This window comes from Anticarsia gemmatalis, chromosome 30 (assembly GCF_050436995.1).
Source record: "Anticarsia gemmatalis isolate Benzon Research Colony breed Stoneville strain chromosome 30, ilAntGemm2 primary, whole genome shotgun sequence".
In the NCBI taxonomy this organism is placed as follows: Eukaryota; Metazoa; Arthropoda; class Insecta; order Lepidoptera; family Erebidae; genus Anticarsia; species Anticarsia gemmatalis.
Window position 1 is genome coordinate 1,179,607 of NC_134774.1, and position 16,217 is coordinate 1,195,823.

At 36.9% G+C, this 16,217-nt stretch overlaps 1 protein-coding gene across 2 annotated transcripts in view; it reads left to right on the forward strand.

Annotated features, from left to right (window-relative positions):
* The window catches only part of LOC142985407 (zinc finger Y-chromosomal protein-like), a 30,998-nt gene that overhangs the window by 12,242 nt on the left and 2,539 nt on the right, over positions 1-16,217 (forward strand). Inside the window, exons 1-12 of one of the 2 annotated variants that reach the window (XM_076133550.1) lie at positions 4,944-5,131; positions 5,566-5,688; positions 8,000-8,176; positions 8,632-8,799; positions 9,766-9,894; positions 10,765-10,853; positions 11,246-11,368; positions 12,465-12,578; positions 13,694-13,838; positions 14,310-14,368; positions 14,888-15,014; positions 15,817-15,903. In XM_076133550.1, the coding sequence (XP_075989665.1) occupies positions 5,003-5,131; positions 5,566-5,688; positions 8,000-8,176; positions 8,632-8,799; positions 9,766-9,894; positions 10,765-10,853; positions 11,246-11,368; positions 12,465-12,578; positions 13,694-13,838; positions 14,310-14,368; positions 14,888-15,014; positions 15,817-15,903 (1,470 nt within the window). In that variant the 5' untranslated portion in view covers positions 4,944-5,002. Of the gene's footprint in view, positions 1-4,943; positions 5,132-5,565; positions 5,689-7,999; positions 8,177-8,631; positions 8,800-9,765; positions 9,895-10,764; positions 10,854-11,245; positions 11,369-12,464; positions 12,579-13,693; positions 13,839-14,309; positions 14,369-14,887; positions 15,015-15,816; positions 15,904-16,217 lie in introns of those variants that run through there. The other variant, XM_076133551.1, reaches the window with a different exon arrangement.

The following is a 16,217-nucleotide window of genomic DNA, read 5'->3' on the forward strand; positions in this document are numbered from 1 at the left end:
ATATCAGGTATAAAACTATATTATATGCTCATTGTTATTACAAACGTGCTCACTACGTGATGTCATTATATCGGAGTCTCTCGCTCCCTACACATTGTCACATTACTATGATTCTTTTGATTTTCACTTATTATTATGTGGTGAGCACATTTGTTATGGTCTAAGGACCAGCTTTACAACTACCCTCTTATTCATAAACACACTATAAACCTATTTTAGTTAGTTAAAACAACTACTATAATATGGAACGAGAGAAACTCATTCATTTCGCTAAGGAGTGAAAGAAACAAAATACTTTATAAGCCTTTCATAGCTTCGTATATTTTTATGAATAAGAGGGCTAGAATATGAATTAATTGTATCTATGCTAAAATTATACCAAAAATATGTAAAAGACTGCCCTTAAAAGGCTTTTTTAAACCACTCCCTTTAAATGGGAGGTCCCATAGGGGTAGGTATCACCCCATTCATTGGATCCCCACACGAAACGATTATTTGTGTGATCCACAAATAATTGTTTCGAGTCCGGTTGCACTTTGTATCCGTTGTTTGTATGTTTGTAAAAGTCCCCGCGACACAAGAGCAAATCTTAGTGCGGGAGTTGTCTTTTTTACGGAAAAAAAAATGTTGGATACCTTTGCTCTAGAGTGGGCTAGACTATTAGTAATATTTAATATTCAATTGGCATATTGCCTAAAATATTTATGACCATTAATCCTGTATTACAAGATGTATGGATGTGAATGAAGCAAGGGAAATTTGTTAGTTTCGTACCAAGTGACGTTCTTAGTTCTCTCCTTACTGCTATGGGGAGAACGCGTGATTCTATGTATCTATGTATGTATTGACGGTTCTGTGTTTATACTGTGCATTATTTATTACACACTTAGGCAGTTTTTTTGCGGAAAGGTTATAAATATTGTTTAATATGAAGCCAAGACGGTCTATTCTATTTTGCGCAAAATTATTACAAGTCAAAAGGCGGCCTTAGATTATATTGTAATGTTAGAAATAACCATTTAATGTTACTTATTTATTTTGATTTCTGAGATTAGCGCGTTCAACCAAACAAACTCTATAATTTTATAATATTAGTATAGAAGTATAGGTATAACATAAGTAAATTAAAAGACTATGTATTATTAATTATGACTGTCTCGAAGAGATGAATATTTTGCGCAAAACTTATATGGTATATAGCCACTTTTGCGCAAAAAGATTTGTATTATATGAGAAAATCGCCCCGGCTTCGTCCGCTTTAAAAAAAGTTAATTTACACAAAACTTTTAATTGTTTTACAGTATTTTTTTTCTCGGATATCGATCTATCTATTGGAGATAAACTGCATAAAAATCTGTTGATTGGTCGAGCATAGTTTTTTTCGCGAAAGACAGTCAGATAGACTGACACGGCAGGGTGAATTTATTTTATTATATACGTAGTTACAAAATTACCACTAGTTTCGAATCATTTGGGGTATAGGGTATTTTAAAAACCAAGCCCAACATTTTGACCTCTTAAAATCAAAGAGACAGTTAGAATGGTATATTCCCGGTGTCCACCCCCTGCTTGTCCACCCCGGGTGGGTAGAGACACAAATCTTTTAAAAAGTTCTCGGTGTCCACCCCTGGGGGACAGTGAGAATTAATTTTAAATTATTCCCGCTGGCCACCCCGGATGGACAAAGATACGAGTTTCATATTACTACTTTAGATCTCCACCGCCTGTGGACAAAGCCACTGCTTAAATATTAAATAAACATTCTCAATGTCAATTTTATATGGGAAAACATACAATAGATAGTGTACCTACTTCTATTTACCCTAGAGATGTTGATAATATGATTAAACTATGTACCTACTTAATTAATTTTGTTATAATTATTTACACCCAATTCCAGCAAGCGTGGACATTGAGAATGTTTATTAAAGCAGTGGCTTTGTCCACCGGCGGTGGAGATCTAGAGTTGTAATATGAAACTCGTATCTTTGTCCATCCGGGGTGGCCAGCGGGAATAATTTAAAATTTATTCTCACTGTCCCCCAGGGGTGGACACCGAGAACTTTTTATAAGATTTGTGTCTCTGTCCACCCGGGGTGGACAAGCAGGGGGTGGACACCGGGAATATACCGTTAGAATACCTACAGGTTTTAAGAGGTGCAACATTTTATCAACCTATTTCTATGAAAATAGGTATAAAAGACTTGTTCATTTAAAATGCTGATCTTGCCAATTCCTCTCCTCGTTAATTAGTTATTCACTAATTAGTAATTTACTATGTTAAGTGCTTATATTTTTTTCGTTTAGACTGCTACCCGCATATTCGGTTCGGCATGTCCCTTCAAACCTTATTCCAAAGGTTTATGTATATTTCGTATAGTATAGTGTAATAATTTATTTCTTCAATTACTATTTATGTGATTAATTTAACATTAATTTATTTATATAAATATTTTGTGCATTTATTTTGAATTGATCATGATTGCTTTGCCTATTGTATACAATTTTAATTTTTTTTTTGTTATTGGATCTCGATAAATAAATTCATTTATTTTTAACACACCGATTGTATTGTACGATGCGGCTAAATAATGCTCCGTTTATATGTACAGTGTAAGTCAGTGTATGTAAAGCTTGCTACACACATATTCCGTTCGGCATTAAGCCGGTAGCCGGACGGCAAAACTGAATATTTCTAGATGAACCCGATCGGCACAAGCCAAACAATTTTGCAAAACCAGACGTGCCGAACCAATATGTGTGTAGCAAACTTCAGAACTATAACATGTATGACTTTGCAGTACCTACGCGCTGACCGTCTTTATGTCTCTGAGTATAGCCGCACTTCAAGAATGTATAAATGCCATAAAAACAAGATATTTAGACACATATATATTTGGCGCGTACATAAGTAGGTATATAGTCGACAGTCGGTGTGTGTGTGGAAACACGCAACACAATATCGTTCACTACCTGTTACCTACACACACTCATTGTAGGTACATACATACTTATGAAAAAAGCTTCAGTTTTACTGAATATACTTTCAGTGTGTTATTTAAATATGGTACATTTTGTAAAAGTCACTGTTGTATAGCGTTAACTTATTTTATTTTTGACATGTTAATAAAAAATGATTTCTAATAAGTGTTTTAATTAAAACTGTGTTCAGACTATTTCTAAGCTTAGTTTAGTCTAACTTTAACGACCTAGTAGCATCATAGACGCAAAGGCTCTTTTATAATATTATTCTATTTATTTTAATTTCAGTCGTAATCCTATGTTTAGGAAATTGTATCTTACTAATAAATAAATATACAAATATATTTTGATTTATATATTTAATATTTTTTTTATATTAAACATTTTGTAAAGGAGATCATCCATTTTGGGCCTTTTTTCAAAGTGCCGGCCAACAAAAAAAAGTGGCATGTATCGATAGAGCTAGCCATTTGAAGCAATAGTTAGTATGGCACGAAACCGGTAGGATCGCTTTGAACCGAGTTATACAGGTTTGAAGATTCATAATATTCAAACATTAATTCATTTCTGAAAGTGCTGTAAAACATAAAATAATGATTGATTTTGCTAGAATTAACTATCTAAAGCAAACGACCACTCTCAAGTTGATTTAAGGTCGTAAGCACACGTATCAACTCGGAAACGGGTCGTCACCGTATCAACTCGAGCTCATCAGTATTATTTGTATGTAATTCCCTACTGTAACACACTTATCGGAATCGTTATGTGATCGCCCAGGCTCACGACCATAGGAGTGGTTCGTATGCGCATTATGCATACACCAGCACCCAGGGTGGAGTGCAGGACTATGTGCAAATTCCGATAGAAGGGCGGGCATACCTTCTAAACCGCAACATGTGTCCTCATAACAAGGGCCCTCATCACAAATGGTGCCCGAAGCACAAAATATTGTTCCACATGCCGATGAGTCGGACATAACAACCCAACGGCAACACTCTAGGTGACCTCTTACCTAGACGATGGTTTGATAGTTGCACACAATCGAGGGTGCGGCCCCTTGGGTTCGCTAAGGGAGGATGCGCTGACCTTGCGTTAGTCGCCAGTGACCAGTCCAGTTGCGACGCATTGAGGCGCCGGGGGAATCAAACTCGCACCTAAGAGGCCGCACCCTCGATTGTGTGCAACTATCAAACCATCGTCTAGGTAAGAGGTCACCTAGAGTGTTGCCGTTGGGTTGTTATGTCCGACTCATCCGCATGTGGAACAATATTTTGTGCTTCGGGCACCATTTGTGATGAGGGCCCTTGTTATGAGGACACATGTTGCGGTTTAGAAGGTATGCCCGCCCTTCTATCGGAATTTGCACATAGTCCTGCACTCCACCCTGGGTGCTGGTGTATGCATAATGCGCATACGAACCACTCCTATGGTCGTGAGCCTGGGCGATCACATAACGATTCCGATAAGTGTGTTACAGTAGGGAATTACATACAAATAATACTGATGAGCTCGAGTTGATACGGTGACGACCCGTTTCCGAGTTGATACGTGTGCTTACGACCTTAAATCAACTTGAGAGTGGTCGTTTGCTTTAGATAGTTAATTCTAGCAAAATCAATCATTATTTTATGTTTTACAGCACTTTCAGAAATGAATTAATGTTTGAATATTATGAATCTTCAAACCTGTATAACTCGGTTCAAAGCGATCCTACCGGTTTCGTGCCATACTAACTATTGCTTCAAATGGCTAGCTCTATCGATACATGCCACTTTTTTTTGTTGGCCGGCACTTTGAAAAAAGGCCCAAAAATGTATGGAGCGTGGATGATCTCCTTTAACTAATGATTATATAGGTAATCGATTGCTAATAAAGAAATTAATTTATAAAAATCGACTAACTAAATTTAGATGTCATCCTGGCTGTCATTTCAAATTCAACAAACAAGGTACAACACTAGCGAAATTGCTTTTTCTGGACGCTTGTTTTGATTAGATATTTCGTAAATTAAATAACAAAAATGACTGAATACAATAGTTTTAGAGATCCTATTACAAACAATATGTGCCGCGCTTGCCTTAAAACTACAGAAGAATTGTATTCAATGACGCCAGATGAAATAATCGCGTATCAAAGTTTCGTCAAACAGGTTAATATTTATTCTGTGTTTACTTTTTAATTTTATTTGAAATAGAGAAAAGGCGTTATGTTTTTATCGGCAGTACATATTTACTAAACTAAGGCCTTTATCTTTTTAATGCTATGATTATCGTGAGGTTAGAAAAAAAAAGTTGGTACTATTTAAAAAAAATTAAGTAAGACTGTTTTATACAACTCTCAGACATGCAAGGTTTCATCACGATGTTTTCCTTCACCGTTATAACAAGTGATCATTATTTTTAATACACATCATCATCATCATCATCATCATCTCAGCCGGGAATCGTCCACTGCTGGACAAATTTTTAATACACATATCACTTGGTAAAGTCATTTCTGTCTTGGGTAAATCCTTGACCATTTGTGTAGGATACAAAAACTTACTTCCCATCTCGATATTTTCATAGTTATATTTTCTTTCAGAATACTTCAAAGGACTATGTAATGACTCTATGTATAATTTGCAAATGGATGTTGAAGAAATGTATGAAATTTATAACACAAGTGCAAATAGCCAGTGAATTTTTAAATCAAGTTGACCAAGTGGTAAGTGGTTTTATCTTTTTAAACAATAGAGATTAGCCTTTTTATCTCTGCTTTTATACTTTCAATTTTGCAGCCACACTTATTGGAGCATCCCTGCAATGTAGTATTGCTCCAAACATATTTGATTCTTTTATATATTTATATTATACTAGCGGACCCGACAGACGTTGTCCCGTCTACACGTCTTTAATTTTTAAAAAATAATTTAAAAATCATTGTCCAGCGGACAAAATTGTGAATCTAAACCATTCTCAGATCCCCTTGAACACACACAAAAAATTTCATCGAAATCGGTCCAGTCGTTTATGATTAGTTCACTCACAGAAGAATTATATATATAAAGATTTCTCAATAGTAGCTAGGAGCAGTGGCGTAATTACAGGGTGGCAAGTCGGCAAGATGCCACGGGCCCCCAGCCGGAAGGGGCCCCTGATCAGAGAAAAACCCAACTCATTTTTTTTTATTTATCATACATTTAAGCTTTTCCATACTGGGGGAGGAGGTCCATCTGATGAATTTGCCACGGGCCTCGAACGGTATAGTTACGCCACTGGCTAGGAGTTTAGTAACGTGCACGGTAAATGGCAATAGGCTCGTCCCTTATTACATGGAACTAACATTGTTCATGGCGGAACTTATTGCTCTAAAAATGATTTTGAGCGAGATCAAATTGTTCCAATATAGAAAAATAACACTAAAATCAGAACAATATTTTGAGCGTCTTTTATAAATAAATAAATTTTCCGTTTCATATCTCCTGCAAAAGTTATTATTGCAGCTTATACTTATTACTCTAGGCTGATAGTGGGGAATGTCCACATATTGGCCATTTAATTAACATAACTAAATCCTTCGTAGTATATGAGAGCAACTTCGCTTGCGTCATAACAGATAATTTTCCCCGTTTTTGAAACATTTTTTACTGCGGCTTTGCTCGTATTGGTCATAGCGTGGTGTTATGTAGCCTATAGCCTTCCTCGATAAATGGGCTATCTAACTCTGAAAGATTTTTTTCAAATCGGACCAGTAGTTCCTGAGATAAGCGCATTCAAACAAACAAACAAACAAACTCTTCAGCTTTATAATATAAGTATAGATGATTGAAATCTTGAATGTAGTTTGTTATATTTTTGTATTTGTCTCTAAATTAAAAATGACATTTTATTATTTAAAAAAAGTGTTTGTAAACCTACACATATAATAAAATTATAACAATCTCATGTCTGCACATTATAGATCATATTAAAGAAAAACTAAAATGGGGGGTCTTCATACAACCAACAGAAGCCAAAAATATGATTAATTTTTTTTGTCTGTCTGTTTGTTGTTTGCTTTTCACGCAAAAACAACTGGACGGATTTAGATGAAACTTTTTTGTTATATAGCTATTAGTCTTCGCTAACATATAGGCTATTTTCTTTGGAAATTCGCTCTTTAGGGGGGTAGAAAGAGGGGGTAAGTTTGTATGAAACTCCGTCAGTTTTGGAGTTAATTCGATTAAAATTAATATTTGGCTACATAGTTAGAAATTAAGAATGACGCAATAAATATTTTTGGAAATTCTGCCTTAACGTGGGTGAAAAAGTTTCTATGAAATTACGTCGGTTTTGAAGCTAAATCTATAAAAATTAAAGTTGTTTAGCAAGCAAGTGGTCATGATCCCCTGGTAACTGTGAAAACGTTTATAGAGAGTTTTTATAGTTTATAGAGCCGTTTTTTAGTTTTTTAGGCCTAATTCTGATCGGAAAATAGATCCACAGCTACCAGGAGATCATGACTGATTGGTGTTGTTATTTCCATATTCTGTTCTTCTAGCATGTTCAAACACGGTCGAGCGGGATAAAAAGTCCTATGTCCCTCTCCTGGCTCTAAGCTACGTCCCTACCAATTTTCAGCCAAATCTGTTCTGCCGTTCTTGAGTTATAAGGACTTTCTTTTATATATATAGATTTGTATGAGAAAAAGAAAAGGGTTATTTTTAGGATTTTTCCAGCGATAATTCTAATTTATCTCGCCGTAAAAACCATCCTTAAACTTCAACGAACATTTAAAAAAAAGATTTGGCCAAATTGGTCGAGGCGTTGTTGAGTTATGCGCTTACCAACACATTTTGCGATTCATTTTTATATTATATATTAACAGATTGGGCTGACTTCATTCAGGGAAACCACAATTTTATCCCCTCGAACCCATTTCCACAGGAATTTTGATTCCACTGTAAAAGTACAAACATTAAAAAAAGAATTATCCAATTTAGTTTTATTAATTTTTACACCTATATGTAATATATAGATTATATATCATTTTGCAGATCTCGAAACCACTTCTCCAATATGCCTTCCACTCCACACCTCCAGAAACTCTCTATATAGGTCCGGAGGCAGATATAGATGAACAAGAATACCTCCTAGATGATAATATGGACGATGATGATGAAATACCGCTAGTGATGCTGCAGGACTTTAAAAGTAAGAGGAGAAAATCTGAGGTGAGCAAGCACGGTATTTTATAGTTCAAAAAAAATAAGTGCAGTGATAGCCGAGTGGTATTAGTTGACACCTGCCACGCAAGTGGTCGCAGGTTCGAACCCAAGGCAACACTCCAATGACTGTTCCAAGTTATTGGTGTGTTGTATACATAAATCATTCGTTCCAACAGTGAAGGAAAACATTGTGAGGAAACCATGCATGCCTAAAATTTGTTTATACATTTATTGAGGGCATGCAAAGTCCCCAACTCGCACTTGGCCAGCGTGGTGGACTTAAGGCCTAACTCCTCCCTCATTACGCGAGGAGACAGTGGGACATTAATGGGTTAAATTTATTTTTATTAAATTACGATCTCTGTGGCGCAGTGGTTAAGGTAGTCGCTACGTCACTACTATTATTTTGGGATGTCGTTGGTTCGATTAAAGTTTTCCAATGATATTTATTTACTTCACAGCCCCTCCCTGAACAAGAAATCAAGCAAGAATTGGACATCAAACAAGAGGTAGAAATACAAGAGTCTTGTAAGAAGAATAGAAAGAAGAAAGAAATTAAAGAAGGATTCACTTCTAGAATGGTTCAAGAGACTGATGAATATATTGTTATTAAGTTAACTGCGGAACAAGTAAGTTATTTTTAACCCCAGACGAAAAAAGAGGGTAGTTATAAGTTTGACGTGTCTGTGTGTTTAATGTATAATAGAATACGGGTATTAACGCGAACACGCATTTTACCTTAAAATGCCTAACGTTTCGGCCTGCGACCACGGCGAGTGCAATCTGCATTTTAATGTAAAATGCGTGTTCGAGTTAATTCCCGTATTCTCTATTATACATTAAACATGCAACGCGAGAGTTTAAAAGTTATGATTGTGTCTGTGTGTGTGTCTGTCTGTTTGTGGCATCATAACTCCCGAACGGATGCAGTGATTTCATTTTAGTTCTTTTTGTATTAAAGGTTACTTATGTGCGAGTGTTCTTAGACATGTTTGATGAAAATCGGTTGAGCCGTTAAAAAGTTGTAGGGGGTGAAAGTGAGGGGAGGAGAGGAAATTTACTCGGATGGGGTCTCAAATAGTTTCGTATGATCAGAAAGTTGGTGGTGGGAATGTTAGAACGGCTTAACCTAACTAGCCAATCTATAAAAATTATGAAAAAAAAAAAAAAAAAAAAAAAAAAAAAAAAAAAAAAGAAATAGTATAAAATCTTTTTTTTTTAATTTAACTTTATAGTTATTAGAGTACTATATCTTTCATCAGTCTAACCTTTCTTCCAACTATGTTGTAGTCGGCTTCCAGTCTCACCGGATGTAGCTGAATACCAGTGTTTTACATGGAGCGACTGCTGTAGCCAGTTGCGCTCACCGGTCGGTAAACGATCTGTGGGTTAAGCATAGTGGTATTTGAACTGGTCGTCTCCGTGCTTCGGAGGGCAAGTGAAAAGTCTCAGTTGTTGTCAATTAAGATAACAGTCGTTAAGTCATGTCAAAGGCCTCTCGGGCGGCTTGAACAACTTTGACACTAGGTTGACCACTAACCATACGATGAGAAGAAGAAGAAGACTGCTGTAAATAAACATATATTTATTTTCAGGTGTTACAAGAATTGTCAGAAAAGGCCAAGACAGAGTCGTACATAAGATCTCCTTATAAATGTGATAATTGTGTCAAAGGATTCAATTTTGAAGACGTATTGCAGACACATTTGATTAAACATACTATGGTAAGTATATATAAAACTCTTCCGTTACTGACTGACTGATGGACAACGCACAGTCGAAACTACTGTGCGTACAAACTTGACTTATGAACATTCCTTAGTAAGTGTATCTATAGGAGCACTAAGAAAGGATTTTTGGAAATTCCACCCTGAAGGGACATTCCACGCAGGTAAAGCTGCGGGTGGGAAGCTAGTAAATATATACAATTTTAAATAATGATAATGAATAATAATAAATATAAAAAAATAAATATCATTGGACAACTTACAAACCAAACTAAGCAGAGCTTGTACTGTAACCAAATAACTGATAAACATACTTATATACTTGTAAATACATACTTATATAGATAAACTAGTGGACCCGACAGACGTTGTCCTGTCTAATAAATTAAAAATTAACTAAAAAAACATTGTCCGGCGGACAAAATTGTGAATCTAAACCATTCTCAGATCCCCTTGAACACACAAAAAATTTCATCAAAATCGGTCCAGTCGTTTAAGAGAAGTTCAGTGACATACACACTTACAGAAGAATTATATATATGTATAAAGATTAACATCCAGGCTCAGAACAAATACTCGTATTCATCACACAAAGATGGAGAATATTATAAAGCTGAAGAGTTTGTTTGTTTGTTTGAACGCGTAATCTCAAGAACTACTGGTCCGATTTGAAAAATTATTTCAGTGTTAGATAGGTTATTTATCGAAGAAGGCTATAGGCTATATAACATTACGCTTCGGCCATTAGGAGCGGAGTAGCAACGAAAAATGTTACAAAAACGGGGAAAATTATAACCCATTCTTTCATCAGTGATGCAAGCGAAGTTGCGCGGGTCGGCTATTATTTATAATTTTGTTTGTTTTCAGGAGCATGGAACGTATCAATGTGAGATATGTTCTCAATACTGTCCGAGTCCCGTGTCACTTAGAGGCCATATGAAGTCACATACCACAAGGTAAGACAATTGTTATTTACTTAAAATTCATTCGGTCACGGCATTGGGGGAGGGGTTGTAGACTTGAGTAGGAGGTATAGTTGATGAGGGAGGGGAGAGGTCAGGAGGGGGGGAGGGGTAGTGTTAATATGGCACGGGGTCACATGGCTTTGGGAGGGTAATTAGGTAGGGGAGTTTATGCCTGTTTAAGCGGGCTTAATTAGTTTCGGGGAGGGGGGTAAATTTGTTTTATCTGGTAGCTAAGACAATTTATCACCATCAAGTTCATAGCGGCTTTTGGTGGCTAAGCCCGTTGCTGTAGTCCTACTAATAATGCTTCTCACTGGCAAAGAAGGTTAATTTGTTTTGCGATTAACTAGATTTTATTTCAGTTTCGTTCGACTTTCTTTCAGATATAAGTGCAAGTTGTGCGGCGCGGTGCGTCTGTCCCGCCAGCACCTGCTGGAACACTACACGATCACTCACACGTCAGCCCCCACCACGTATACCTGCGACCACTGCCACTTTACCACCAAGTAAGTGGACTTACCTCTATATGAACCCGCCCTCCTCACACACAACACCCAACTCCATCAGACACTACCCCCACTTATTAGGTAGACATTACAAGACACTACACCCCCCCCCCCCCCTCTCACCTTTTCAAACACTATCCCCCTTCCACCAGACACTATCAACCCTTTCTCAGACTCTAACACTACCCCCCACACCTAGGCACCCCCCTCCCCAAGGCACTCGAGGTATATGATCGCCCTCTCATGAAGCAATACCTCCCTTTCTTAGACACTACCCCCCCTCTCAGCTCTCACTAAGTCCCCCCTCTCACCAAGCCACTAGTCTCGTCCTCTAGTAACTACCCCCCTCTCTTAAACACTTCCCCCCCTGATATAAGTGTAAGTTGTGCGGCGCGGTGCGTCTGTCCCGCCAGCACCTGCTGGAACACTACACGATCACTCACACGTCAGCCCCCACCACCTACACCTGCGACCACTGCCACTTTACCACCAAGTAAGTGTCCCTCCCCCCTCACCCGGATACCACCCACACTCATCCATACTGACCATCCCCTCTTACCCCCCACTCAGACACTACCCCCTTCCCAGACATTACCCACGTCCTCGGACACTAACCCCCTCTAAGATTTAAATTCTAAGATTTTCCGGTAAAACCTAAGATTTACTCTCAATGGTAAAAGTCCGAACAAGCCGGAGTTTAAAAACTATGTTACGGTATATAAAAAACTCCTTCTTCATAACTATGTTACGGTATAATTATATACCGTAACATAGTTATAAAGAAGGAGTTTTGGGCAAAGCGACATGGGTAGGTCAGGTTAGAAGGCTCCGACCTTAGCCTTCGTGGAATTTTTTTTTCAAACCACCCAGAAGGAGGAGACCCGCGAAGCGGGGCTCCGGCGACGTCTCGACATCATCCAGTGAATAGAGGTAAAAGTTCGAAATAAAAGAATTGTTCGGACTTTTACCATTGAGAGTTGGTAAATCTTAGGTTTTACCGGAATATCTTAGAATTTACCACAGTTCGGACTGTTACAGTAACATATGTACGTACATATATACTAAACTAATATAATATTTGTATGTTTGTATGTAGCAAACGCACGGTGATACAACGCCACGTGAAGTCCCACGGTGTGAGTGAGAGGCACGCGTGTCATCGCTGCGGGAAACTGTTCAACACTATCGAGTCTTTGAGAGTGCATACTATGTAAGTATATAATACATATTTACCAATATGGTAGTTGACTATCAGTCAAATCAGCTACTATTTATGAAATGTCAAAAACACATCTATACTAATATTATAAAGCTGAAGAGTTTGTTTGTTTGTTTGTTTGTTTGTTTGTTTGTTTGTTTGAACGCGCTAATCTCAGAAACTACTGATCCGATTTGAAAAAATCTTTCAGTGTTAGATAGCCCATTTATCGAGGAAGGTTATAGGCTATATATCATCACGCTACGACCAATAGGAGCAGAGTACCAGTAAAAATTGTAACAAAAACGGGGAAAATTATGATCTCTTATGTGACGCAAGCGAAGTTGCGCGGGTCAGCTAGTAAATAAATATCATCGGACAACTCACGATCATGTGATTACAAACTAAGCAGAGCTTGTACTGTAACCAGATAACTGATATACATACTTATATACTCGTAAATACATACTTATATAAATACATTAACAACCAGGCTCAGAACAGATACTCGTGCTCAACACACAGATATAATATAATATATATTATGTTGTCGACTTGTATATGTTGTAATATTTTTTTTATGCTTTTTTATTCATAGAAGGTTTTATTGATGAAATTAATAATACGTTTTTTATTAAAGACACCTCCCGCACTAATAACAATTGCTTTTATGTCGCGGGGACTTTTACAAACATACGGGAAAACGGAAATAAAGTACGCTAAGACTCGAAACAATTATTTTCGGATCGCACTTAATATTGTTCCGTGTGGGAATCGAACCCACGACCTCCCGACGCAATGATAGCAGCGTGGCGACTCTAACCACAGCACCACGTAGGCAGTCGTATTTTAATTATTAATATACTAGCTGACCCGCGCAACTTCGCTTGCGTCACATAAGAGAATGGCTCAAAATTTTCCCCGTTTTTGTAACATTTTTTACTGTCACTCTGCTCCTATTGGTCGTAGCGTGATGATATATAGCCTATAACCTTCCTCGATTTATAGACTATCTAACACTGAAATAATTTTCCAAATCGGGCCAGTAGTTCCTGAGATTAGCGCGTTCAAACAAACAAACTCTTCAGCTTTATAATATTAGTGTAGATAATTTTCTCTTGTTTCAGGCGCCATGACAAGACAAAACGTCTGCAATGTCCTCACTGTACTAAATACTTTATATATCCATCTCTTTTACACAAACATGTTCAAGCCGTGCACGAGAGGAAGGACTACTACTGCGTGGAGTGCGATGTTAGGTTCAAATCCCCGGTGAGTACATTGCAAATCCTACTAATTGTATACTATCCCTCTTATTCATAAACACACTATAAACCTGTTTTAGTTAAAAAACTACTATAACATGTTTTCTCTTTTTCATTTCGCTAAGGATTAAAGAAACAAAACTCTTTATAAGCCTTTCATAACTTCATATATTTCTATGAATAAGAGGGTAATATTATAAAGCTGAAGAGTTTGTTTGTTTGAACGCGCTAATCTCAGGTTACTGGTGCGAATCGAAGAATTATTTCGCTGTTGGATAGCCTATTTATTGAGGAAGGCTATATAACATCACGCTACGACTATTAGGAGCTAGTACTATTCAAAAATGTTACAAAAACGGGGAAAATGTTGACCCATTTTCTCTTATGTGACGCAAGCGAAGTTGCGCGGGTCAGCTGTGAACTATATAGCTAGATAGTTAAAATCTTCACATATTATAATATTCTATTTTTTTTTCAGGAAAGTCTAAGACTGCATTTCAAAAAGGCTAAACGGCATCGAGATCAATCATCTTATAAGTAAGTTTATAAATAAAATATCTATACTACTTATTACTACTATATAAAACCTATGTAATTTTGTTTTCTATAATAAACTAGCGGCCCGCCCCGCCTTGGCCCGGTTAAAACAGTTATTTTACAAAAAAACTTTTACAACTATTACTCATAAACATTCTTCTTGAATCATCCCATCTATTTAAAAAAAACCGCTTCAAAATCCATTGAATAATTCTCAATATCGAAGTTGCGTTTGCATAAGAGAGGATTTTTGGAAATTCCTACCCCGGTGGGGGTGAAATTCGAGCCGGGTAAAAAGTCTTTTCTTGTTATAGTATGTACGAACTTGTAATAAAATCTCTTTGGCTTCAAGAATCACAAATGAGTACACGGTTCATTAGGTTTCTTTCAGTGAGCTCGTGAGGTACCAAAATATCGAGCTTTATTGTGTAGAGAAAAGATTTTATTACAAGTTCATACATACTATAATGCGAAAAGACTTTTTCCCCGACCTAATAATTAAATGTAATTTGTTTTCAGGCACGAATGTCCGCACTGTCATCAGAAATTTGTATCGACTGCAACTCTATCTGTACATTTAACAAGCACTCATGGAGAGCCTAAACAACATACCTGCGATGTTTGTACCCGGCAATATAGCAGTAAGGTGAGTAAAGACCAATCTTTGAATCCTATATAATAAAATTATAATAAGTATATGAAATAAGAAGGTATAGGAAAATATGAAAATTGCATTTACAATATTTAAGCAATGTAAATTTAAAGTAATGTGTTTATTATGTAGAAGCTATAAAATCAAAATCAAATCATTTATTCATTCAGGTCAAATGCTGACACTTATGATAGTCAATGATACAGAGAGTGAATTTACCGCCAGTTCGGAAGGTAGGGCCAATGAGAAGAGCTGCCAACAAACTCTTGGCCACTCTTTTTAATCGCCAAATGGTTTTAACAATATAATTATGTCTGGTATAAATCATTGATTATGTAAGGAGCTGCTACCAACACCACCGAAAACACTTTGATATTATAATCTATATTGATTTTATAATTTAGACATAATGATAAAATTTTAATAACTTACCTTACCCTGCCTTGTAAAAATTGCAATGCCTGAAAAAGGTTACCAAGTTGCCACTACCCTAATATAAGATCCTTTTGTATATTACTTAGTAAGCAATAAATGATTTGAATTTGAATTATCGTATGGTTAGTGGTCAACCTAGTGTCAAAGTTGTACAAGCCTGAAGACCTTTGGCTTAACGACTGTTATCTTAATTGACAATAAACGGGACCGACTTTTTACGTGCCCTCCGAAGCACGGAGACGCCCAGCTCAAATACCACTATGCGGTCACCCATCTATCGAATGCTCGCGCGGTGAGCGCAACTGGCTATTGCCCAGCAGTGGGACAGTTGTGGTTATATTTGTTTGTATGTTTGTTATAGGAGGCGTTAAGAGCTCACACATGGAGAGTGCACAGTCAGAAACGTGAACCGTTAGCTAACTGCCATCTATGTGAGAAGAGTTTCACAGTAAGTTCAAATAATTTATACAAATTAACACTACACTCAACTTGGGTAACTTTGAATCATTTAGGTAACATTGAACGTGGGAATTTGAACTAGTTTCGATTATTTTTTCATATGAAACCAACACAATTGATAAAAGTTTACAAAACTAAAATAAATCTTTATCAATTGTGTGTGAAATTCCCACGTTCAATGTTACCCAAATGATTCAAAGTTACCCAAATTGACCTTAATATTAAGATTACGGTATATTATGTACGTGTGTATATTAGGTCGGGGAAAAAGTCTTTTCGCATTACAGTATGTATGAACTTGTA